The following is a 27,478-nucleotide window of genomic DNA, read 5'->3' on the forward strand; positions in this document are numbered from 1 at the left end:
GTTAGGAATCAAGGCGATTCGCAAAACATAATCCATTCCTGCCATGTTTTGTAAAACGTATCCTGACGCTGTGTCGTAACAGTGGATAGCCTATCCAATCCCTGATATTTGGGGCTGTCTTAGAATGCCACTTCCTAGGAGTCCTACCTTGATGCTCCTGAAGGAGCCCGCTATCATTGACAATAGGCCCAGCTGTGGGTTACTTCAAATGATGTCACCAGAAACCTTTGAATAAATTTCAAAGACCTTATTCCAAAGTCTTTTAATTGGTGGACAATCCCACCAGATGTGGATCATGGTACCCTCAGATGCCTCGCATGTCCAGCAGAGGTCAGATACAAGTGGATATATCCAGGGCTGCCACTAGGAATTTCAGGGCCCTTTACTGGCAAAATTTTCGGGTCCCCCTTGAGGCTCTGCCCAGGCTCCACTCCAGCCCTGCCTCCACCCCTCGAATTGTCCACAGTCAAAAGATTTTTTTAAGCCACCACCACGACAAGGTAGACTCTTTTGGCCGGGCCCTACTCTACTCTAACCTAGCAAACATTTGTTAAAATATCCAATACAATTTAGGTATATTTTTATTTATTTTTTAATTTTTAAAAATGACCAATAATATTACATACAGGGGACCAATACCACCGCACCATGACCAGACACCATGTCACCACCACATAGTGACCTATAATACCACATACAAGGGACAAATGCAGTCACACCATGTCCAGACCACATATTACCACCACAGTGACTGAATAATATCACATACAAGGGACAAATACCACTGCAACATGTCCAGAGCACAGATTACCACAACATGATGACCAATAATACCACATACAAGGAACAAATACCACCACACCATGACCAGACCACATATTACCACTACATAGTGACTAAATAATAGCACATACAAGTAATAAATACTGCCACACCATGGCCGGACAACATATTACCACCACATAGTGACTGAATACTAAAATACTCATCAGTAATAAAAATAAACACAATACTAATATCACCATAAGTGCCATTATACACAGGAGATATGTACTTAGTATGCAGTGTCTGTGTACAGGTAATACAGTGATCACCGGTGACATTATATACAGGAGCTCTGTATATAGTGTATAGTGTAAAGGTAATACAGTGATCACTGGTGACATTGTACACAGGACCACTGTATGGACCATGCCCGCTGATGTCAACTGACAGCCTCCAATTGGCTGGTGGCTTTAACTATTGCCGTGCATGCCCGCAGTACTACCCTGATGACGGCCCTGAACTTATCTTATGAAGGTCGGCTGGACATCTGCACCACCTAGTTAAAAGGTTAAAGTTAGTTTCCTGAGCCCTACAAGCCAAAGAGAGCCTGTGTGCACAAAAGAAAGCTTTTTGCCATTGTTCAAAATAAAACTCTAGCCCAATCTCCCATTCCCAATCCAAGGCAAGCAATGACTTATTCTCATCTCTCTCTGACATAAGAATTGAGTATACTTGTGAGACTGAGTGTGCAGGGCTCGTCTCTTGCATCATCAATGATTCCAGTGGCTTCAGATCTGTCTCGTTTAATGGAGCCAGCTGGAGGGACAACATGAAGGAACGTAGTTTCAGATATGCAAACCATGAGATGAGGAGTTCTGAAAATTCCTCCCTCAGTTCCGCCAGTGATTGCCGTCTCTTTAACATCCTAGAGATGTGCATCACTCGGAGTTTAGGTGTTTTGAACCACACCAAAAACAACCGTACTCCAACACCCGGGGGAAACTCGGGATTGTCATGGGACAGGGGCTGTTTGAGAAACTCCATGCCAAAATAGAGGAGTCCCATATTTTTTGTAGATCACATGTCAGAAAAGGTAGGGAGTTGGTCCAGTTATGATGCATCTTAGGGGTCCAAAGTAGCGAAATCAGTGCCAGTGGTCAAAGATACCTTTCGATCAAGACCCATTGCTTTCCTCCCTGATCATGAAACCAGTCCAAGGCCTGTATCACTATGGCTGCCCGATGGTAGTTTCTCAAGTTCGGCATGCCCGTACCACCCTCTGATTTGGATTTGCTAAGCAGTGAGCGAGCAAGTCGAGGTCTCTTCAGTCCCCATATGAACTTACTACAGACTGTGTCTAAATGCATAAAAAATTTACCTGTGAGTATCACCGGGACTGCCTGGAACAGGTACAGTCTGGAGAGAATATCCATTTTGATGACATTTATTCTACCAAACCAGGACAACCTAGCTCTCCCATTACTTTGAGGATCGGCTGTAATAGATGTTAAAAGATGGGCGAAGTTGGCCTGTTATAATAGGGAAGTCTTTGATGTCAACTATACCCCCAAATATTGCAGTGATGTGAAACACCACCGAAAGGAAAATGAGTTTTGTAGCACTACTCTCTCCCAACCCGGCACCGTAATATTAAGTATCTCAGACTTAGATGGATTGATTTTAAAGTTACTTACCCTGCTATACCTATCAAACTCCTTCACGACCACAGGTAGTGAAAGTCTCGAGTTCGTGATATACAACAATAAGTCTTCTGCATATAAGGAGAGTTTATGTACTCTAAGCCCAACCTGTATACCAGTAATATTGGGGTTGTTTCCAAGGGCCACCGTTAGGTGCTCCATCACTATAATATACAGCAGCGGTGACAGCGGGCAGCCCTGTCCCATTCCATTTGATATCTTAAAAGAATTTGAAAAGACACCATTGCATTTTACTTTAGCTGTGGGGTTATGATATAGAGCCATTATCTTCTCCTGTTGGTGAGCTTTAGATCATGAGCAATGCCAAGCCTTCTCCATACTTCCTTCTTCCTGTTATTCTGGTGCAAGTTAATCTCACTTTCATCTGTACAAAGAATGCTTTTCCAGAACTGGACTGGCTTTTTAAAATTTTTTGGCAAAATCTCATCTGGCCATTTTTGTTAAGGTTGATTAATGCTTTGTACCTTGTGATGGACTCACTGTATTTGCTCTCATGAAGTCTTTTCTTTATGGTAGACTTAGATACTGAAACAGCTACTTCCTGGAGAGTGCACTGTTCTTCACTTGGGTAGATGTAGATTATCCACCACTGCTGTCTTCCAAGGACGTTCAGACCTTTTTGTGTACCCAAGTTCACTAGTGTGCGCTTTTTTTTTTTTTTTGTTGCAGAATGCACCAAACTGTTGATTTGGTCACTCCGAAAATTTCTGATATCTCTCTGATGGATTTTTTCTTTTTTTGCCCTAATAATGGTCTGTTTCTCTTCCATTAAAAGCTCCTTTGATTGCATATTGTGGGGTCACAGCAACAGCTTCCAAATGCAAATGCCACACCTGGAATATGCTTCAAACATTTTGCCTGCTTAATTGATGAAAGATTAGTGAGGAATAGCCCATGCAGCCCTTTTAAAGAGCTGTTGCGATAACTGTCAAATTACTTTTGGTCCTTTAAAAAGAGGCAACTATATAGTAACAAAACAATATGGCATTAATGGAATAATCAAGCTCAAATTATTTCTAACATCCGTCAATGCAACTAGGTTACCAGCATCTGTGAAAATAGTCTAAAGTTTAGAGCATTTTTTTACTGCGCTTCTTCTTTAGTGTCCAATATTGAGATTTATGGAGAACCAAGAAATATAACTATATATTTGGATTACACAGGTCTTAGGCTGGTTTCACACTTGCATTTTTTTGCGCTGTTTTTTAGCGCAAAAAAAGCATGCGTTTTTTTTCCCTATCTTTTACATGGGTGCGCATAGGTGCGCATACACATGCGTTTGTATGCGTTTGTATGCGCATGCGTTTTTTTGTAGTGTGCGCTCGGGCTCACAAAGTGCATCCTGTTGCATTTTTTGTGCGTCCGACTTGCCCCAAAAAAACGCATGCGCACGCAATGCGTTTTTTTTCTGCAAAACACCCATTATAGTCTATGGGTGTGCATACATGCGCATTGTAATGCGCACGTATGCGCAAAAAAACGCACCAATACCCGCAAAAAAACGCACACAAACACATGATGCGTTTTTTTCATGCGCTTGTGTGCGCAAAAAACGCACAGCAAAAAACCGCAAGTGTGAAAGTAGCCTTATACATGTCTACTTCTGTAATTATTCTTGATAAAGCATATATTTGCAGCTTATGTATATTCCTAAATCTATTTCTGATTCAAAGAGAAATATCGTCCAGCGTCTTTACTTTATCAATTTATTGATCATTTTTCAGAGTTTTCTACTAAAACGTAGCGGAAATTCTCTAAACAAGGAGTGGAAGAAGAAGTATGTGACTCTTACAAGCAATGGAATGCTGCTCTACCATCCTAGCATTAATGTAAGTACTGTCACGCTTGGGGCATCTTCAGAAAAGCTTATTATACAGATACAGTAAATACAGTCTGTGTAAAAATCGGACAACACACTGACCAATGTAATTCAAAGGACTGTTCAGATTATGTTTTTTTCACACGGATTTAATGTTTGTGTGACAAAAAAACTCAGCCTGCGCTGTTCTCTTCTGAGTATTGAATGAGACTTGCCCATTCAAGTCAATGGGTGCTCAATAAAAATCAGATCCCATCCAGAACATCTGTGTGCCATCCGAATTTTACAGATGCATTATCATTATCAGGCCGGGATCAAACTTGCAAGAAACTCGCACAAGTCTCGCACCTCAATACCCCGCACTGCCGCTGGCACTCGGGACCGAAGTGCGCGGCTGCATGTATTTCCATGCAGCTGAACACTCCGGTCCAAAGTGCCGGCGGCAGTGCCGGGTATTGAGGTGCGAGACTAGTGCAAGTTTCTCGCAAGTCTGACCCCGGCCGACCTGGGACTATGGTTTCTTTTTTTATCATATGGGACTAAGAACTTACCAGAAGGTATTTGCTAATTATTTGCATGTTCCTTTGCCCTCAAGTCAACTTAGCAGCTCTTTCTCTTCCAATCTCTTCTGCTGATCGGTTGACACCGGCAACATTATGCTGATTGACCGCCAGGTCACCATATTTAGGCAGTGGAGAGTCAAATGCCTGTCAGCACGACATCGGCAGTGATTCGCTGTCAACAGAGCAGAGCAGAAGAGAAGGAGGTATTCTGTTGAAGTGACATCAACAGAAGCAGAAAATTCGCCAGCTGTAGTTGTCTATGACCTCTCAGAGCCAGAAAAGAAAAAGAATTAACTTAGGGAAGAACAGGTAGGTAGTTAGCAACTACCTGTCGGTAAGTTCTTAACACCATAGCAAAAAAAAACTAAAGTCTTAGATAACCCCCTTAACCTACAGTACAGTATAACTTTGGGGCATTACAGCTGTGCTGAGCACATGTAAATTCAGGTCGCTCATGCTCCTGTCTGCAATGCGGACAAGCACTAAGGGCTGTACATGGAGTCAGTCATGTGCACAGTGCCCAGGCTGCCTTATTTTGCATTTTTGGTCTCCATGTATTGTACATACAGGGAAGAGCGCTCCATATAAATCTTAAACAAGTGCTATGGCTAATATCTAATAGTGTCATCAGCTATTGGCTATAGTGGCCTTCCTTTAACTCAAAGAAAAGCTTATTTGGGCAGCCCCAGGCTCTGGGCATCAGACATCACGCTCTACAGAGTGTGTGTAGGGCAGGATGTCAGTCAAGGCACAGGGGGTGTGATTACTGTTTAGTGATCGCTGTTTGTTCACATCCCTGGTAGCACCTGAAGGACTGGAAGCAAGTAGCTGCAGAGACAATATAACTTCTTTTTGTCCCTGCAGCTGAATTTCCAATTGAATTTCCAATGTAAAATCCACACATATTTAAAATGGTAGTTTTTCTTTTTTTTCCGACAGATTTCCTTTAAAGGAGTTGTACACTACTCAGACAACCCCTTCTCAATCCCTATGTCTCACCCTTGTAAAATAATAACATCTATACTCACCATCGTTCCAGCGGTGTTAGCACTGGCTCTGCCAGGGATCTTGTCACATTGTTATGTCACGCATTCCCTGCAGGCAATCAGTGCTGATTTAATTCTCTCCCCCTTCGGATAATTCACAAACATTCAGAGTAAGTGACAGATCGGTAAAAAGTAATCTAAAGGCGGGGAGAGTGAAGTGGCCACATGGATCGCATAACATAACTATGTCACGCAATTCTCAGAAGAGCCAGCGCCTATACCGCCGGAATGGCGCAGACACCTAAGGTGAGTATAGGTGTTACTATTCACCAAGGGGGAAAAATAGGGATTGAGATGGGGTTGTCAGACTAGTGGACAACCCCTTTAAGATGTTCAATCATCTATACACAATGCTTCCTTTTTCACCCATAGTTTTCATACCCTATGAATTTGATAATACTGACACCTACTGGTTTTCTCCATTAATGCAATGTACCGTAACTATTCTCAAAACAGTAAGGTCACCTTCACAGGGAAAAAGTCCCACATTGCTGTGAACACAACAAAGCAACATTTATCCACACCTTGCTATATTGTGTAGAAATGTGTCGCCAAAATGTTGCAGCTGCTGACATGAGACATTATAGTGGCAATATTTGCAATTTTTTATGCCATGATTTTTTTAGTGAACAATATTCAATAAATTATAAATGAAAAACAACAAAATGTGTCATCACTTCTATCTCTGTACTCTACTGGTACCACGGAAACCAAAAGTAGCAGACTGTTCAGTTTTGTATGCCCTTTAAAGCACCCCGCCCTCCGTATTTTTTTAGTTCTCTGACTCTAGTATTATACAGTACTTACCAGCCACTGTTTTCAGCTCTTCCCGACACTGTTCTGGTCCTTAACCACTGTCTGGTAACCCCTACTTCTGACTAACCAGAAGTCAGAGCTAATGATCGCAATCTCTCAATGGAAGGTCTCCTTCACACATCCTCTTAAAAAAATGTACACGAGAGACGGTGCATTTTTATTGTCCGTGTGGTTTCCTTTTGGGCGTCCGTTTGCATGTGTGACACATACCAGACTAGAATGCAGAATAGAAATTAAAAATTTACAATGAGATTCATAATTAATGTCAAAAAAATGAAAAAGGAGAAAAAACCACACCAAACTGTTGACTGCAGTCCGAATCAGTCCTTAGTATAAATCATACCACCTGATAGTGAGCTAGGCGGTGAATGAAAAATGTGTTGAAGACCAAGTGCACTCAATATTGAAAAAAGGAAATAGCACTCACCATTGCTTCTTAAAAAAGGTTAATGTCCTTTATTCCATGTGGCGGGACAATCCTTTAACATGCAGGGGGAGTGGGGAAGTGAAGGAGGACAACCATTTGGACTTGCAGAAGCGCTGAGATATGCACAAAACGACTGTTGTCCTCCTTCACTTCCCCACTCCCCCTGCATGTTAAAGGATTATCCCGCCACATGGAATAAAGGACTTTAACCTTTTTTAAGAAGCAATCGTGAGTATTGTTTCCTTTTTACAATTTATAATTAGTGCCTTGAGTTTCTAGGTTTCTGTGTAAGCATTAACCTAATAAATGAATAAGTACGGTAAATGAAAAAAATGACTCCCTATTTTTGTAACCAGCAAAAGTAAAGCAGACAGCAGCAAGCTGATATTATCAGGATGGGATTGTCCATGGTTATTAGGCCCTTCCCAGCCTAAAAACATAAGCCCGCAGCCACCCCAGAATTGTCACATCACATGACAATCACAATTCTGGCACTTCACCTTCACTCTTCCTGATTATCCTTGTTCAGTGGCAATTGGTGTTTTTCCAAAGCCTCTTTCTGGACGTCTTTTACTGCGGCTTTTTTTTTAACTTTCTGTATATAACATAGCGGCGGCTTACCAGCAGAGCAGCCAGATGAATGAACTGGTGACTTCTCTAAGCCACCTAGCACCTTTCGAAGTGGTTAGAACTTAGAAGTGACAAAAGACAGAACATATGTACAGCAAGTTGTTTTGACATTGCAGTGCATATGTTCATTATTTTTAATTTTTATTAGCACTTTTACAGGTGTGTTCTAGGTGAAATTTGCCAGAAAAAGACATTATGTGCACATACGCTAACAAAAACTACAATACCAGACTCCAGTCATTGTGCAAATGCAATTCAGATGTTTATATTTGTTCTTTTTCTTCTATATTTAGCAAAAGGTTAACAATGAAAAGAAATATATTTTATTGTATATATATTTTCAGGATTATTTGCACAGCACGCACGGCAAGGAAATAATTCTATTGAGAACAACAGTAAAAGTGCCGGGAAAGAGACCACCAAGAGCGATTTCTGCTTGTGGCCAATCAGCCAGCATTAATGGTTTACTAAAAGATGTCAGCAGCCCACCGGTCATAGATGCCCCCAGTAGCAAGCCTCCAACAACAAGTAAGTCTTATAGATATACACATAGGCCCTGATTCATCATTTGCTTTTTTTAAGCCACTTTCCTTTTTTGTGTTGTAGTACTAGTTTGTAGCAAAGTCTTCAAAATGGCGCACTCAATTTATGAATTTGGCACAAAGTCAAAATTGATTTCTCTATCTTGAACTGTTTTTGCGAACCAAAAGTCACATTTCACAAAATGGCACAAAAATTGAGCCAAATTACTGGCTGACTTGCAGGTACACCATGGCAGGACTGTAATGGATCTGCGTAAAATTTTGAGACTTTTTATATAAAAAGTCACAATTGATGAATCAGGCAAAAACACCTGGAATTGCTAAACTTCTCTCACAAAGGGGAAAAAAATCTCAAACAGACAAGTACTTATAAAATAGATGTAATAAAAGGCGCAAGCAGAATAATGAATTAGGTGCAAAACAAAAAAGGCGCAAAGCACGAAAATAACAAAAAACAAAACAGGAGTCTAGGCAATGATAAAATGGGGCCATTCCATGTATCATGGAGTACATGGTTCTCCATACACTTGTGTCCCTAAAGTGATATTCTCGTGTGCTATGATGACAATGACAGGCATTATTTATTTATAGGTTGCCAATACAGGTAGCTTCATGGACAGGATATTTACATGTGCTCATTATCATTACATATGAATCCAGAGACATACATAGAAATCATACAATCTATGAAAATATACTTGTTGAAGAATGTAGGGTCACGGAGCATAGGTGCAGCCACAGATGGGTATATCTCATTTCTTCTAACTTTTAAAGACAAAGATAAGGACATGTATTGTGACATTTACACAGTAATTTTTCCCCTTCTGAAGCCGCTTAGTGTTTTCACCTACAATACCTCTTTTATGGCTCCTATGGAGTATGATGCCAACAAAAATGGATCCAACACACGGTATTATCATATATTACTGTGAATTCCCTCACAGAACCTCCCACACGCACAGTATGATGTGCCCTCAACCCATTATGATGTCATCACTGTTTCCTCACACACATTAAGAGTCTATGAGTGACTCCCTACACAGTTTTATGCCCAACCACAGTGCCCCCAGAGAGTGTGATGCCCATCCATAGCCCCCTCACACAGTATGACGCCTACTCACAGTTTGCACCCCCCGTAAGATGACCTCCCACACAGTATGAAGCTTCCATAACTGCCCCACACAGTATAATGGTTCCCACAACTCACTATGTATGTTGGACCTTACAGCCTCCCACAAAGATTGATTATGAAACCCCATATAGTTTGATGGCCCTCACACAGTATAATGACACAACAGCTCTGTATATACAATATGATGGTTCTCCACAGCCTCCCATAGAGTATGATGGCCCAAACAGCCTCCCCCCACATAATAATCAGGCCCCCACATCACCTCCACTTAGAATGATGACCACACAGCTCCGTACATGTTCTAATGGCTCCCTCATCCCTTCCACACATTAAGTCCCCCTCAGGTCCGTATATCCAATATAATGGTTCCTACAGCCACACTCCCCCACAAAGTATGATGGCCTCTGCAAGTATGATGGCCTTTTCAGACACATTGGTAAACCATAGTAAATCATTATGATTATCAGTGATAAATGTCTGATATGTAGACATAAGCTACATTCACTACAAATAAAATAATGATAATTACAGTCTAAATAATTTGTGTAAGTTTCTTCAGCTTCAGAAAAAATTTCCAAGAACTTAATTATTTTTTATGGACAAGGCAAAAAAGTGCCCTACTTTTATGAACTTCCTTGGAATTTCTAGGCAATTGGCAAACATGCCTCCCTTAGCTCCCACACAGTATGATGGTCCCCCTACACAGTATGAGGTCACCTCAAGCTGTGCTTCCACAGTTTCCCACACAGAATAATGTACTTCCATAGTCCCCCTGTTTAAGTCCCCCTACAGCATCTCACACAGTATGTCTCCCCACATAGTATAATGTCCCTCCAAAGCCCCCACACAGTATGATGGCCCGACAGCCACCTGCAAGTACTGATTAGTTAAGTACTTCCCAACCTTGGATATACCCTATAGGTCATGTATTGCCACGTACGGAATGACCCGACCTATAAAAGTGTCACATTAGTTAACCCCTTCAGTGAACACTATAAAATTATAAATGCAAAAACTGCAAAAAACAAGGATGAGGTAAACACACCTGTGGCGACATTTCGGGAGACTAAGCTTAGGAAAGATGGAGGTCCCCGAAACGTCACTGTTTCCCTAATCGTCTGTCAGTGTCTCTGCTCTCCTTCTCAATCTTTGGAAGTGCATGTCTGCACAGGGATCACCCACACCCAGGATCTGTCTGCACATCGGAAGCTTTCTCAAGCCCGTACCGCAGTCTGGATGATTAGTTCACAGCGGTCATTATACCGCAAAGTTATTTCTATTACTTGTATTTTTACAGCTCTGGCAAAAATTAAGAGACCACTGCAAAATTTTCAGTTTGTCTGATTTTTCTCTTTATAGGTATATTTTTAAGTAAATTGTAAATTGCTCTTTTATTCTATAAACTAATGACAACATGTCTTCGAATTTCTAAGCATTAAATTTTGTATTTATTTTCAGAAAATAAGAAATGGTCAAAATAACCAAAAAATGCAGTGCTTGCAGACCTCAAATGATGCTAAGAAAACAATTTCATAATCATTTAGAAACAACAATACTAATGTTTTAACTCAGGAAGAGTTCTGAAATCAATATTTTGTGGAATAACCATGATTGTTAATCACAGCTTTCATGCGTCTTGGCATGCTTTCCACCAGTCTTTCACACTGCTTTTGGGTGACCTTATGCCACTCCTGGTACAAAAATTTATGCAGTTCTTCTTTGTTTGATGGCTTGTGACTATCCATCTTCTTCTTGATTACATTCCAGAGGTTTTCAATGGGGTTCAGGTCTGGAGATTGGGCTGGCCATGACAGGGATTTTATGTGGTGGTCCTTCATCCACCCATTGATTGACCTAGTTGTGTGGCATGGCGCATTGTCCTGCTGGAAAAAACAGTCCTCAGAGTTGGGGAACATTGCCTGAGCAGAAGGAATCAACTCTTTTTCTAGGATAACCTTGTATGCGACTTGATTCATACGTCCTTCGCAAAGATTAACCTGCCCAATTCCAACCTTACTGAAGCATCCCCAGGTCATCACCGATCCTCCACCAAATTTCACAGTGGGTGCAAGACACTGTGGCTTGTACACCTCTCCATGTCTCCATCTAACCATTAGACGACCATGTGTTGGGCAAAGTTGAAAATTAGACTCTTCAGAGAAGATTACCTTACTCCAGTCCTCTATGGTCCAATCCTTATGGTCTTTGGCAAACTTCAGCCTGGCTCTTCTTTGCTTCTCATTGTTGAAAGGCTTTTTTCTAGCTTTACATGACTTGAGCCCTGCCTCTAGGAACCTGTTATGAACTGTTCTTGATGTCCACTTCACCCCAGCTGCCATTTGCCATTCCTTTTGTAGGTCGCTTGATGTCATCCTGCAGTTGCTGAGTGACATACGAATAAGAGCACGGCCCTCCCGGTCAGCGGAGATTTGTTTTCGCCCTCTGCCGGTCTTTAGCTTTGTTGTCCCCAATGTCGGCTGCTTGACCTTGTTGTAATGGACTGCCGTCTTAGAAATTTTAAAGATGGCGGCAACATGATGCTCACTGTATCCTTCTGCTAGTAAAGTCAGAATTGAGCCCTTCTTTTCCTCACTCAAGACTTTTCTTTTCAACTCCTTTGGCATGGTTAAAAGTTATTTTTTCATTCCTATTACTTTTGGGATATTACTAGCACTTGTTTTGCCATCCAGCTTGTCCTATTGCAAGAGGATTGTGAACACCACAGCAGGATCATTTTTATATTTTCCTTTGTTAAATAAGATTTGGTTCAGGTGATCACCTAATAAGGAACACTTTAAGTAGAATGAGGTGTACTCTGGTTGGCATTCAACTGACACTGGAATGGAATGGCTGTCAGACATATAGAGAAACTGATTTTTATAAAAATGTGCAATGGTCTCTTAGTTTTTGCCAGAGTTGTAGATGATGATGTACTTCCACAATCCCCCTGTATTAAGTCCCCCCTATATACAGTTGGGGCAAAAAGTATTGCCACACATGCAATTCTGTCAGATAATACTCAGTTTCTTCCTGAAAATGATTGTAAACACAAATTCTTTGGTATTATTATCTTCATTTAATTTGTCTTAAATGAAAAAACACAAAAGAGAATTAAGCAAAAAGCAAAACATTGATCATTTCACACAAAACTCCAATAATGGGCCAGACAAAAGTATTGGCACCCTCAGCCTAATACTTGGTTGCACAACCTTTAGCCAAAATAACTGCGACCAACCGCTTCCGGTAACCATCAATGAGTTTCTTACAATGCTCTGCTGGAATTTTAGACCATTCTTCTTTGGCAAACTGCTCCAGGTCCCTGATATTTGAAGGGTGCCTTCTCCAAACTGCCATTTTTAGATCTCTCCACAGGTGTTCTATGCGATTCGATTTAGAAGTCTCCAGTGCTTTCTCTCAAACCATTTTCTAGTGCTTTTTGAAGTGTGTTTTGGGTCATTGTCCTGCTGGAAGACCCATGACCTCTGAGGGAGACCCAGCTTTCTCACACTGGGCCCTACATTATGCTGCAAAACTTGTTGGTAGTCTTCTGACTTCATAATGCCATGCACACGATCAAGCAGTCCAGTGCCAGAGGCAGCAAAGCAACCCCAAAACATCAGGGAACCTCCGCCATGTTTGACTGTAGGGACCGTGTTCTTTTATTTGAATGCCTCTTTTTTCTCCTGTAAACTCTATGTTGATGCCTTTGCCCAAAAAGCTCTATTTTTGTCTCATCTGACCAGAGAACATTCTTCCAAAACGTTTTAGGCTTTTTCAGGTAAGTTTTGGCAATCTCCAGCCTGGCTTTTTTAAGTCTCGGGGTAAGAAGTGGGGTCTTCCTGGGTCTCCTACCATACAGTCCCTTTTCATTTAGACGCCAACGGATAGTACGGGTTGACACTGTTGTACCCTCGAACTGCAGGGCAGCTTGAACTTGTTTGGATGTTAGTCGAGGTTCTTTATCCAACATCTGCACAATCTTGCGTTGAAATCTCCTGTCAATTTTTCTTTTCCGTCCACATCTAGGGAGGTTAGCCACAGTGCCATGGGCTTTAAAGTTCTTGATGACACTGCGCACGGTAGACACGGGAACATTCAGGTCTTTGGAGATGGACTTGTAGCCTTGAGATTGCTCATGCTTCCTCACAATTTGGTTTCTCAAGTCAAGCAAGAATAGAGTACACGTTACTCCGTCTTCGAGGTGCACGGAAAAGGATACCACTCCTCAAAATGTATAGTATAAGAAATTCCGGCACTCAAAAGAAATATATGCAGAATAAATTTATTAGTACAACAGATTCTCCCAAAATTATATGACGTTTCAGTCTACAACTCAGACCTTCATCAGACTAGAGGTATGGAGATATATGTGAGCATGGAAAGTCCATGGAAGGCAGCCATGATATTCTCCTTTTTGGAGGGGAGGAGAGAGATATCATGGTCTTGGGACAAAGGGAGAGAGTCCCTGTGGGCACATAGGCGTGCCCGCAGCGCTGGCAGGGGGGCTGGGTCACCCCGTGGTAAAGCCTCGAGAATATTGCTACTTATCGTGGCTGCCTTCCATGGACTTTCCATGCTCACATATATCTCCATACCTCAAGTTTGATGAAGGTCTGAGTTGTAGACCGAAACGTCATATAATTTTGGGAGAATCTGTTGTACTAATAAATTTATTCTGCATATATTTCTTTTGAGTGCCGGAATTTCTTATACTATGGTTTCTCAAGTCCTCAGACAGTTCTTTGGTCTTCTTTCTTTTCTCCATGCTCAATGTGATACACACAAGGACACAGGACAGAGGTTGAGTCAACTTTAATCCATGTCAACTGGCTGCAAGTGTGATTTAGTTATTGCCAACACCTGTTAGGTGCCACAGGTAAGTTACAGGTGCTGTTAATTACACAAATTAGAGAAACATCACATGATTTTTCGAACAGTGCCAATACTTTTGTCCACCCTCTTTTTTATGTTTGGTGTGGAATTATATCCAATTTGGCTTTAGGACAATTCTTTTTGTGTTCTTTCATTTAAGACAAATTAAATGAAGATAAAAATACCAAAAAATTTGTGTTTGCAATCATTTTCAGGAAGAAACTGAGTATTATCTGACAGAATTGCAGGGGTGTCAATACTTTTGGCCACAACTAATGGATTAAATATTTTTGGATACATTTTGAAGAAAAAACAACTTGTGCGGTTTTCTGTTTTGTGCGTGCTATATAATGTCATGAAAGTAATGTTATTTAATAATTTGCACCGATAAAATTGCGATAGTTTTTTTCTGACAAAACCAAGTTATGGGCCATTGTGATGTCAGCATTGGCATGTGTCCATACCCTTGGCATCATCATTAAGGCTTGAAAACCTGTTTGGTATTTTTATTGAATGCTATATTTATGTAGATGGCACAAAAGGCAAAGGAGGATAGCCTGGGGAACCCAGCAGAAACACCAGCGTCAAAGCTAGCTAGCAAGTGGGGGTGAGCAGTTCTTGTTATAAAAGGGAAGCTTTCATCAGAAAGTTGCCTATTGTTTAAATCATTTTTTGTGTTAATTGAGTTTTACAAGAAATGTTCTTTTTTTTTTACATGTCAAAATCTGTATTAAAAATAGAAAATAGAAATCTGGCAGTTTTCATACTGTCCACTGGGGCTTTTTCAGACTTTAACTTCCTAATTAACTTTGTAACTACAACATATCATGTAGTGAACCTGCAAAAAGGTCATTGTGAAGGGAAGAGATGCAGGGCGAGCTGTGACTAGTGATGATTGATGGTTTCTTTGGTATCAGCTGTGTATAATGCCGGTGCTAGTGTCTGCGTGAAAATTCAGTCAGAGGATTCAGATCACTGAAAAGTCTGTGACCTGTCAATTATAGACCAGGCAGACTAATAATTTCCAGACTGGCAGGAGAAGACTAAGTGCAAGGTCTGGCCCCAGTGCATTAGAGTCTCATTAATATAAAGGGCTGTCACATTGTAGAAGGATCAACTTTATTCTCATTTGCACAAGGAAAGACTAGAAGCAATGGGATGAAACTGAATGGGAGGAGACACAGATTAGATATTAGAAAAAACTTTTTGACAGTTAGAGTGATCAATGAGCAGAACAGGCTGCCACGAGAGGTGGTGAGTTCTCCTTCAATGGAAGTCTTCAAACAGAGGCTGGACAGACATCTGACTGGGATGATTTAGCGAATCCTGCTTTGAGCAGGGGGTTGGACCAGATGGCCCAGGAGGTCCCTTCCAACTCTACGATTCTATGATTCTATAAAACTTTCACAGCTGATTAGGGAAGAGTGACTAAACAAATTTCTTCAAAAAAGGTCTCATTTCAATGATCCTCAAAGCGTCATCACAGCCGTATGTTTAATTAAAAGAATTGTCCAGGACTGTTATTTTTTGACAACCGACTGTTAATCCTCATGACGTCAGCAGTCACCCTCCGTCAACAGGGCAGACTGGACGAAAAGCTGCTGCTCTATCGAAATGACATCAGTGGAAGCCGCTGAATTGCTGGCAGGAACGGTCTGTGACTGGTATGTGGCCGCACTGATCAGCGTCGGGTACAAACAAGCTGGTGGTTAGCAACTACCTGCCAGTTAGTTCTTAGGTCCATAGTAAGGAAAATATATAGCCCTGGCTAACTCCTTTAAGAGTTCAAAATCCTGGTGGCAGGTCTTCTTGAAGCTGATTATTTAAACTGCTAATACATGTTACTGCCACTTGGCTACATTTTGTTTCCTTCCGTTTCCTTGTTCCTCTCCATGGCCAAAAAACGGACTGCCAAAGCGCCGATGTGGCAGCAAACTGCAGAAGCATGATGGCACAGTGCCACCTAGTGGACTAGGATTTTTACTCTTGTGTGTTCAGTTACAGTGAATCTATTACACATTACTTTGAATTTGCAAGACAATAGAACTGGCAGCTGCCATCTGAGAATCAAGATGAAGCCTCTTAAAATACATTAATGCTTGAATGCAGCTTAACATCTCTAATAATTTATGAGCGAATTGCTTCTAAAATGACTACTTTATCTTTTATAGCAGTTTTTAGTAAGGTTGCCCCATCTGGATTCGAAGCGTATGAAAGGTTATCATCTCTGCTGGAATGCATGTTTTAATTATCTCTTTTCACAACAGTCACGGTAATTGCGTCTTATAGCTGAGTTTAATTGTTATGTTCTGTCTCAGCTGAGTAATTTCTTTGTACTCTCTTGTTCTGACTATAATCTTATCGTTTCTTTTTGTTTATTGGGCTTGCATAAAATCTTTAATAAAGCAGAGGATTAACAGGTGGAAAATTAACTGTTGCTTTAAGCTTGAAGGGTAATCGTACTTTCAAGGAACTTTTGATAATACGTGTGTGTGCACGAGGAATAACATTGTTTCTGGCCATGATATGACTTGTGTCCTGCATTTTCACCTGTTTTCCCTTCTGCATGTGCTATCTCGAATTTGCAATCCACTCTGAGCTGGTGGAAAGAGATGAGCTGTGTGGTGATCTCTTCCAGCGCTACAGAGCTCAGCACACAGAAATGAATTCCTCTTCTTCATTCCTTTTTAGCACACAGAAAGATGCAGCAGCATAAAGGAAATTTTTCAGCAATAGTGGTCAGTGTAGTTATGAAACCAACAGTGAGGTGAGCTCAAATATTTGTTAGAAAGTTGAGCATGATCTTTCTGTGTCTCCCTATGCCCGATTCCTCACTCTGCTTTTCTTTCCTCCTCCATTCTCCCCTCCCTAAGAGTATAAAGTGACATGACACCACACATGGCACTACAGTGAGCTGGCAGCCTATCTTGTCTGAGCCAAATGGATTTGAGCCTTTATTTCATAGTGGATAGTGAGTTTAGGGGTCAGGGAGAGGGAATGAGGTGTCATCAAAGCAGATTTCTGTGATAAGATATATTGCAACGTTTGTTATACGTGGTAATGTCTCTTCTTGTATAGAGTGACATACTTGACATGCACGTGTAAGGAGACTTACAGGCCATGCAATGCTCCTCTGGGAAATTAAATATGCAAATTGCCTTTTCAGAGAGAAAGAAGGCTTGAATTCTAGTGCCACCTATTGGAAGTTGCTCAATATCAACCCTTTTGCGAACATTGCCACACTGCTTAAGATAAAAGTTTGTTATGGTCTCCTGTACTACTGATGTATCCAAAGTTTGTGAAAAATACAGTCTTATTTGACCCCTTAATGACCGCTGATATGCATTAAAACGGCGACCACTAAGGGGCCTTATTCCCTCATTGCCGTTTTAAAATGTTGATCTGGAATAAGGGTATAGCGCCCCCCAGAGTCCGAAAATCTCTGGGTTCTCGATTACCGCTGGGTGGCTGAGACCCTGGAGAACACACAACAACAGGGATTTTTCCTAATGGTTCCTTTTGATCACTGTGATAGACCCTATGAGGTTAGACAATAAAGCACAGGGAACGTCAGAAAACAAAAACAAAAATTAATAAAAGGAGTCACGGTGCAATACTGAGATATAGGGAACTCCGAATATACAGATACTCACTGAGTGGTGTAAAACAAATCTCGAGGTCAGAGTTGTTTCCCGTTGGTAGGGATGCTTCACAATGTTTGGAAATCCGTATATAAGAGTAACTGCTGGATGATTTGGTAAAAAGGAGAAAAAATTTTACGATTAAACGGTGCAATAAAACATATGGATTTCCAAACATTGTGAAGCATCCCTACCAACGGGAAACAACTCTGACCTCGAGATTTGTTTCACACCACTCAGTGAGTATTGCGCGGTGAATCCTTTTATTTAGTTACTGATGCAGCTTTTTTCAACAGGCGCTGGCACAGAGCCTGTTATTCACCAACCGCATCTGTGATTACCCGCACATTTTTCAGATGGATTAGCGCCAGTGTGTCTATTGGTATCTATCTAAAAACAAAAATTACTAGGAGTGTTTAATAATACAGCACAGATTAGCTTTAAAAAAAAATTGGATTTCAGGGTCGGACAAACTCTTTAAATTGTAAGCCCCAATGGGAATAGGATGATGATGACTGTAAAAGGGCTGCAAAATAAGATCCTATTGATCTATTGATGTCCATTGATCAGCAGCACTTTTGGTATGAGTTTATCCGGTACATATTGTTGAAGTAGTATGATTCTTTTGCAGGTTGTTGGGACCATGCCTTACAATGTCGTGTACCTAAGGATGCCTTTATAAATGATTTTAACTCTTTTTCATTATCTTGTTTAATAAAGCATATACTTTTTGGGAAATCCTGGTTATTACTCCGTTGTGGCTTAGGGTGTGAGCAACTTTTGGTGGTTCCAGTCTTTTGAGTAATCTGAGACTACTGTATGAAACACAAGCCCTAGTGCTGTCCTCGCATTGAGTAACAGAGGTTACTGGCAGTAATATTCCTCTTACATTGATTTATACACTTAATGAGTCTCCTATTACTGTGTGAACGAGTAAAAACGCTTTTAGGGGAATCATTAGTGAACTTGTCTTTTGATCCTGTATTGTATTGACCTCAGCCTGTATGCCTTAATGGATTTTTTTTTTCCCCAAAACCAGAAAGTAGTTCTACCGGAGATGTGATTTCTAGCCCATCCAGCAACAAGGAGCCCCCAGCCTCTCCAATGACTGAGAAAAAGAAGAACAAAAAGAAAAAGAATATAACGCCCTCGAAAACAGAGGGCTCAGCGGGTCAGGCGGATGGTGAGTTCTCTGTAGCCTTATATATACAGTCCACAGAAACACTGCCATCCTGCCATTGCCTAATTTTGCAGTTATAAGTTTCTATTTTAAAAGAGCCTCAACTATAACACAAAGTACTAAGAAAAACTATTGGAAAGCCGCTAGCAGGTTTTTGCTGTGTAATCTAAGAGTAAAAGATGAAGGGTCAGATACCCTGATTCCCGCGACATAACACTTTCTAGGATGTGATTTGCTCATTCAGTAAAATCAGTATTTTATCAGTAGGAAATTATCACTACAGGACTAGGTGTCATGTGCCTCATGGTCCAACTATACCCCCACCATTGATTAGCAGCTTTCTGTCATTATACAGTGTACACTTAAAGCTGCCAATCAGTGGTGTGGGCAGGGTTATACAGAGATCAGCATTTAGAGCACTGCTAGATCTGAAGCAGAAAAAAACTGTGATTTTATCACAACTGCTGCACTTAGTAAATTAAGTGATACATCACTGGAATCAGGGTCTCTGTCCCCTCATTATGCTGCTGTCAGATTTCATAACAAAACATACTGACAGATGCCTTAACCATATTATCCCATTCAATATGCCTCTAATTGTTTCATATTTACTAAAATGTCAGAGTTTTTATAATCAGTTATATAGTGTTCTTTATAATAGAGCCTATTATTAAGATGGTGCTTCCAAACCACTAAGGATTGATAGGGAACGTGCTTATGCTTTTCATAAAGAAGATCTGTGTTGAAGGTGTGAATTACAATGCTTTGTCGAGATGCAGAATATATGACACACTATGGTAGCTGACTAAGGATAAGGAACCTAGAACGCGATCTGTAACACACTCCTTCTCTAGGAAGAGACAAGTAGTGCTAGTAGTTCGGTCCACTCAACCCACTCATCTCTGCATAATCATCAGGTTCTGACATGAGAATTTGATGGACTATATGTACAGCTATTATTTACTGATCTGTCAATGGAAAATCAGCATTAACATGTACAAGTGCATCTTACAAAATTAGAATATCACCAAAAAGTTAACCGCAGTCTTGAAAGGATTGTTAAGAAAAGGCCATTCAAAAATTTGGGGGAGACTCACAAGGAGTGGTCTGCTGCTGGAGTCATTACTTCAAGAGCTACCACACACAGACGTATCCAGGACATGGGCTACAAGTGTCACATTCCTTGTGTCAAGCCACTCATGACCAAAAGACAACGCCAGAAGCGTCTTACCTGGGCCAAGGAGAAAAAGAACTGGACTGTTACTCAGTGGTCCAAGGTGATGTTTTCAGATGAAAGTAAATTTTGCATTTCATTTGGAAATCAAGGTCCCAGAGTCTGGAGGAAGAGTGGAGAGGCCACAATCCAAGCTGCTGGAGGTCTGGTGTGAAGTTTCCACAATCAGTGATGGTTCGGGGAGCCATTAATAATAATAATAATAATTTTTATTTATATAGCGCCAACATATTCCGCAGCACTTTACAATTAAGCGGGGACATGTACAGACAATAAATTCAATACAAGTTAAGACAATTCAAACAGTGACATTAGGAGTGAGGTCCCTGCTCGCAAGCTTACAATCTACAAGGAAATGGGGGGACACAGTAGGTGAGAAATGCTTGTTAATTCAGGTCTGGCAATTATAATAGGGATTTTCATATAAAGCTGCATGATCCGGTCATCAGCCCGTGTGTTTAAGTGCAATAGACAAGTATCAAATGCAGTTATCATGTGCATGAAGGGTGTGGAGACAGATGAATAGTAGGGTGCAGATTCAGAATAATATTTGGAAGGAGGGAACAGGGCAAAGTTAGCTTGCTGAGTAGTTGATGTGGTAGGCTTGTTTGAAGAGATGGGTTTTCAAAGCGCGCTTGAATAGGTCAGGGCTAGGTATCAGTCTGATCGTCTAGGGAAGTGCATTCCAGAGAGCTGGAGCAGCACGAGAGAAGTCTTGGAGACGGAGGTGCGAGGTTCGGATTACGGGGGATGTTAGTCTTAGGTCATTTGTAGAACGGAGGGCACGTGTAGGGCGATAGACAGAGACGAGAGAGGAGATATAAGGCGGTGCAGAACAGTGGAGAGCTTTGTGGGTGAGAGAGATGAGTTTATACTGGACCCTGTAGCGAATAGGTAGCCAGTGTACCACTGGCTACCACGCACAGCCATTAAAAAGAAAGAGAGCAGCATCCCATCCAGGTGAAAAATCGTGTCAGAGATTTATTCTGCCAGTGAAAAAATACAACGTTTCGGCCATATTATGGCCTTTTTCAAGTACAACATGTATGGTAGTTCAAATGGTGACCTTTTATGGTGTGGCCCAGCCAATCACCACTCCGGTAACACCCATTACATATAATTACAATAAATACATAGAATTATATCCATCAGATACTTATACATACAAGTCAATACAATATCATGAAAATTTTACCTAACATTGCATCGTTAATATATATGTGGTAAAGTTAATCCATATGTAAACACAAAATCCCCAAAAGAGCCCACCAATCGATGTCATGCATCCAAATAACCATAGCAATAATATGCCAATCAAAAGCAACGGTACAAATATGTCTCCACATGATCATAACTGCCAATCAACATCCTCATCATTCTAGGCGCCAGCCCCAGTAGCCAATTGTTCTTATTTACTTATCCTGCACAAGAGCCGGAGACTTCCCTCTTCTCCCCCTGCAATCGTCAACAGAGTGATGTTACACGCTTGCGCTGGGTCGCATACTGGGCGCAATAACATCACGCGCCCAGCGCGGCCACCGCGCATGCGCCATGTCCCAGACATCGCGCGATCACATGACGCGCCCATCACGTAACACCACGCTTGCGCAGTGTCACCCAAAGGGCGTAATCACATGACGCGCCAGCCGGAAGCACCACGCACACGCAGTACCATCAGAAGGACAAAATCAACCACAGCGCCCGTCGCGATCACAGCGCCTGCGCAGACAGCCTCTACCATAAATAATACAATATCTTTATGCCAAAACAGGGCACGAGCTCACCCAGATAAAGGGAGGTCTTATATTTCTTTAGACAAGGAATAATACATGAGAAAATAAAGAGGACTCCTACAAAGGGAGCCATTCACACATCGCATATATTTCAGCAACCACATCCATGATAACTTCCCAGTCCAAAGAATAGACCACCATAATCAAATCATTGTATACAACAGAGGAACATTTAGTGTTGGCAACAAATACAGATTACAAAGAAAACAAAAACATATATAGCAGGAAGAGGGCACGGGGAATAGCAGACAACAAAACACATGTCGCATAATCTTCATGATTCGGGACTGTTCAGTCCCCGTGTCCTCTGACCGCCAAAGGAAACCTATAAATAAAGAACAAAAAACAAAAATTAAAAATTAAAACCAAAATACACCATTAAAAATCACACAGACTCCATAGCAAGGATAATGTTATGAGACGAGGAATTAGGTAACACATATTTGTAAATTATAGTCTAAATTTAGACCTTTCAGTTGTAATGTATCTAAAATGGATATCCATCTCAACTCCTTCCTTTTCAACATTTTAACCCTATCCCCCCTTCGTCTCAATACAGGGACCCAATCTATCACCCTGAACCTTAGCTGATTAACAGAGTGTCTGCACTCAATGAAATGCTTTGGTATTGGTAACTCCAAAAGTTTAGTCCTAATAGTACTCTTATGTTTACTTATACATGCCCTAATTTCCATGGTAGTCTCACCTATGTACATCAATCCGCACGGGCACAAAATTAAATAAACCACATAACTTGAGGAGCATGTATATCTTTCCTTAATCAAAAATTTTTTCAGCACGAGGATGGTTAAAGCTATCCCCTTTGAACATATTACCGCAGCACGCACATCCTAAGCATGGAAAATTACCCATCTTGGGTGGAACCAAAGTTCTCTGTATGCATGTTTTAGAAGGACCAACGTCAGATTTAACCAATTTATCTTTTAAATTATAACCTCGTCTATAGGACAGCAGGAGTCTATCAACAAACTCCGTTACGTGTGGCAAACTGTTTTGCTGGTGTAGGTCCACTGTGTTTTATCAAGACCAAAATCAGCGCAGCTGTCTAACAGGAAATTTTAGAGCACTTTATGCTTCCCTCTGCCGACAAGCTTTTTGGAGATGGAAATTTCATTCTCCCGTAGGACTTGGCACCTGTCCACACTGCCAAAAGTGCCAATACCTGGTGTAAAAACAACAGTATCACTGTGCTTGATTGGCCGGCAAACTCGCCTGACCTTAACCCCATAGAGAATCTATGGAGTATTGTCAAGAGGAAGATGAGAAACACCAGACCTAACAATGCAGATGAGGAGAAGGCTGCTATCAAAGCAACCTGGGCTTCCATAACACCTCAGCAGTGCCACAGGCTGATCACCTCCATGCCACACCGCATTGATGCGGTAATTGATGCAAAAGGAGCCCCGACCAAGTATTGAGTGCATTTACTGAACATACATTTCAGTAGGCCAACATTTTGGATTTTAAAATGATTTTTCAAGCTGGTGTTATAAAGTATTCTAATTTACTGAGATAATGACTTTTGGGTTTTCATTGGCTGTAAGCCATAATCATCAACATTAACAGAAATTAACACTTGAAATAGATCACTTGTAATGACTCTATATATGAGTTCCACTTTTTGTATTGAAGAAGTGAAATAAATTAACTTTTTGATGATATTCTAATTTTGTGAGAAGCACCTGTATTATGCAGGTAATTGCACATAAAATTGAGCCACAGGCAGGTAATGCTTCAAATTAAAGGGACATTAGGTTAAAGTTAGCCAAACTTGCTGATATCAACGGGATTGGAAAATTGCCTCTTCTCTGCTGGAAGGTGTCAGGAGACATAAGGGAAGGGTAGTATAAATTCAGGAGAGCGGAACATGCAAGCTTCCATGGGATCCAAGTGAAAAAAACAGTAGGTTAGAGCTTAATCAACAAGGCAAGTGGTTGCACAACAAGCCTGGAGAGCAAAAGACAAGGAGGAATGTGGCACACCATAAGAAAAAATTAAAAAAGTTTATTAGGCAATCATGCCATGGTTAAAAACATGTACAAAACCTTACGTGTTTCAGGTGCAAAAAACGCTCCCTTACTCATAGGCTGCCACATTCCTCCTAGTATAAATTCAATCGCCCACTACTTTTGTTCTCAGGGAGATTTCTCCTTTCTTTTTCCATTAATAATACATGGATATTCCAGTTGTTCCTGCCTTGTCTCTCAGCACTGTCTCTGCAATGGTGATATTTTGTCTACAACAAATGATTGCTGTAGCCAAACACTGGGCACTCAGGTGATGCCATAGTAGACCACACGAAACTCCTGAGACTGTTTGTCTGCAGCAGTCATATGTTGCAGCCCTTTAAACAAAGATTGGCGGAGAGCAATGGAGAGGCAGTGTCAGAGGCTTCAGCAGGTAACACAGAACCCATATAACTGGTTAACGAAATACGACATTTTTGTTACAGGTCGTTAACCAAAATATAAATCTGTCTCCAGAACTGAGCCTGCTTCTTACCAGGCTGATGCCAGCTGTATTATGTAGCCAGCATCGGTCGGTAACTGCAACTGAAGCGCCGTCCAGTTACAGCAGTTTAAACAATTGAGCACCACTTTCAATCACTGGCAGCGGATAATAAATGGCGCAATATGCGCAAATTGTCTCCCATCGGCACCCAATGGGGGATCCAACGGGTTTCCATGGCCCTCGGGACCTGCAAAAGGCTCCAAAACTGGCAAGATAGTCCTCTTATGAAACACACTCACAGGCTAGACTTTATGGGAGTATACAATTATGCTATACCCTAGGGAGCCATAAAAATAACATAAAATAAATAAAATAAAAATAGATCTCGGAAAATAATAACAGACAAATTTTTTTTTTCTTACAAATTTCAGAACTTTTTTCATCACTAAAAAACAGAAAAACACAACAAATCTGATATTGTCGTAATCATACCGAACCGGAGATTTATTATATCAGTTTATTTTTACCACGCAATTAATGCAGTAAAGGCAAAGCTCTAAAAACCATTTCAGAATTGCTTTTTTTTTGCAATTTTAGCGCATTTGGCATTTTTTCATATTTTCTGTATATTATATGGTAAATTTAATGGTGTTATTAAAAATGAGGCTACATACCACAAAAAACAAGACCCTTATTTGGCTGTGTAAACAGAAAAATAAAAGTTATGGCTCCTGGAACAAGGAAAAAAAGTGAAAGTACAAAGCAAAAAATTCCCTGGTCATTAAAGGGCTAGTAATTAAATTCCTGCCATCTGGAACGGGAATTTTAGGTTACATCTGTGAACTTCAGACAAATTGGTAAAAAATGTTTCTTAAAAAAAAATAAATGGCGATAAATGGCCTAGCTGTGTATCTGACATGTTTTTGTGTTTGTGATCATGCATGTGCAGCTACTGTGTTTTGTATGGCTCTTTGTACTGTATACTAGCTTTCCTTTATAAGAACTCCGCTCCTAGTGCCTTACTTCTTGCTTTCCTGTATGCTTTAATTCTGCCGTTTTCTTCTCTTTATTCTGCCCTTTGTCCTTCCTGCTTCGCCTTCCCTGGACCACACACCAGCCAAGCGCAAAATGTGGAAATTAAAAACATTTGGTAGTTTAAGAAATATTTATAAAACAGGTAACAAAAAACATATAATAGCTTTGTCTATATATTATCCCAGGTTAATTGGTGTAATGAGAGGATAGTACTGTTCTCTGGTAACAAAGCTCCTCTGATATGTCATAGATACATGTGAAAACAGCACATTGAAGTTTGCATTTCAGACTACAACTGATTTCCAGAATTACAGGACTCTACAGAGGCACAAGAGTGAAAAATAAAAAAATCTCAGTAATGGCAAGAGGGTTGAAAATGACTGATCTTGTGAACCCTCTTACGAGAGAGATGGCTCTTTGAGTTTTCTGCTTTCAGCCCCCATCTCCCACCTGGACTCATTGCACTTCTGATTTTGCTGTTGATACAGATCAACCTGTGTATTTTGATCTACTAGGTCACTGCATTTGGTACATGTTTGGTGTGGGTATGTGGATACATGTTGGGCTTGGAAAGCAGCTCTTAGGTGCTATCCCAAACTGTCCCTGGATTGCAGGTGTTAATTTTCATTGTATGGAGTGACACTAAGAAGTGTATGCGTATGAGGTCACCATGATGACGTACCTTGAACATGGTCCATGTTACCTAGGGGTTGGTTTCCACCACTTAGGGTCAGTCGTAGAGAGCACAACTTGTAAATGGACATGTTTTAATGCTTTGTGTTATCCCAGTTATGGAGGAGAGTTTGCTTCTTTGGTTGTTCTAGGTCAGTGATGGCGAACCTTTCTGAGACCGAGTGCCCAAACTGCAAACTAAAACCCAATTATTTATGACTAAGTGCCAACACGTGCCAAATGCCCCATCATGATCCCCTTCTTGTAGTAAAATTCCCCATCATGATCCTCTTCTTGTAGTAAAATTCCCCATCATGATCACCTTCATGTAGAAATTGCCCATTCCACCACCTCCATCATTTCCTCCTCCCCATCACCCCATCATTGCCCTCTCTCCATCACTCCCATCATTGCCTTCTCCCCATCACTGGCCCTCTCCCCATCACTCCCATCATTAGCCCTCTCCCATCACTCCCATCATTCCCCTCTCCCCATCACTCCCATCATTCCCCTCTCCCCATCATTCCCCTCTCCTCATCACTCCCATCGTTCCCCTCTCCCCATCACTCCCATCATTCCACTCTCCCCATCACTCCCATCATTCCACTCTCCCCATCACTCCCATCATTCCCCTCTCCCCATCACTGCCATCATTCCCCTCTCCCCATCACTCCCATCATTATCCATTTCCCCATCACTCCCATCATTGACCCTCTCCCCATCACTCCCATCTCCTCATCACTCCCATCGTTCCCCTCTCCCCATCACTCCCATCATTCCCCTCTCCTCATCACTCCCATCATTCCCCTCTCCCCATCACTCCCATAATTCCACTCTCCCCATCATTCCCCTCTCCCCATCACTCCCATCATTCCCCTCTCCCCATCACTCCCATCATTAGCCATCTCCTTATCACTCCCATCATTGGCCTTCTCCCCATCACTCCCATCATTCCCCTCTCCCCATCATTCCCATCATTGGCCCTCTCCCCATCACACACACCAGCGGCCACACACACACTCACATCTCCATGCGTCGGCAGCTTCCTGCCTCTCACTTCCTCTCACACATTGAGCGGCGCGGCTGCGGCTGGATGGCATCATCATTCGGCTCCGCGA

General features: G+C 41.3%; 1 protein-coding gene across 3 annotated transcripts in view; it reads left to right on the forward strand.

Annotated features, from left to right (window-relative positions):
* Positions 1-27,478, forward strand: part of AGAP2 (ArfGAP with GTPase domain, ankyrin repeat and PH domain 2) — a 472,523-nt gene that overhangs the window by 418,198 nt on the left and 26,847 nt on the right. For 2 of the 3 annotated variants that reach the window (XM_073576781.1, XM_073576780.1), the window contains exons 10-12: positions 4,211-4,315; positions 8,132-8,315; positions 19,014-19,157. In XM_073576781.1, coding sequence (XP_073432882.1) covers positions 4,211-4,315; positions 8,132-8,315; positions 19,014-19,157 — 433 coding nt within the window. Of the gene's footprint in view, positions 1-4,210; positions 4,316-8,131; positions 8,316-19,013; positions 19,158-25,770; positions 25,831-27,478 lie in introns of all 3 variants that reach the window. The other variant, XM_073576779.1, reaches the window with a different exon arrangement.

This window comes from Dendrobates tinctorius, unplaced genomic scaffold (assembly GCF_039654945.1).
Source record: "Dendrobates tinctorius isolate UK_male_01 unplaced genomic scaffold, ASM3965494v1 ptg000051l, whole genome shotgun sequence".
Lineage (NCBI taxonomy): Eukaryota > Metazoa > Chordata > Amphibia > Anura > Dendrobatidae > Dendrobates > Dendrobates tinctorius.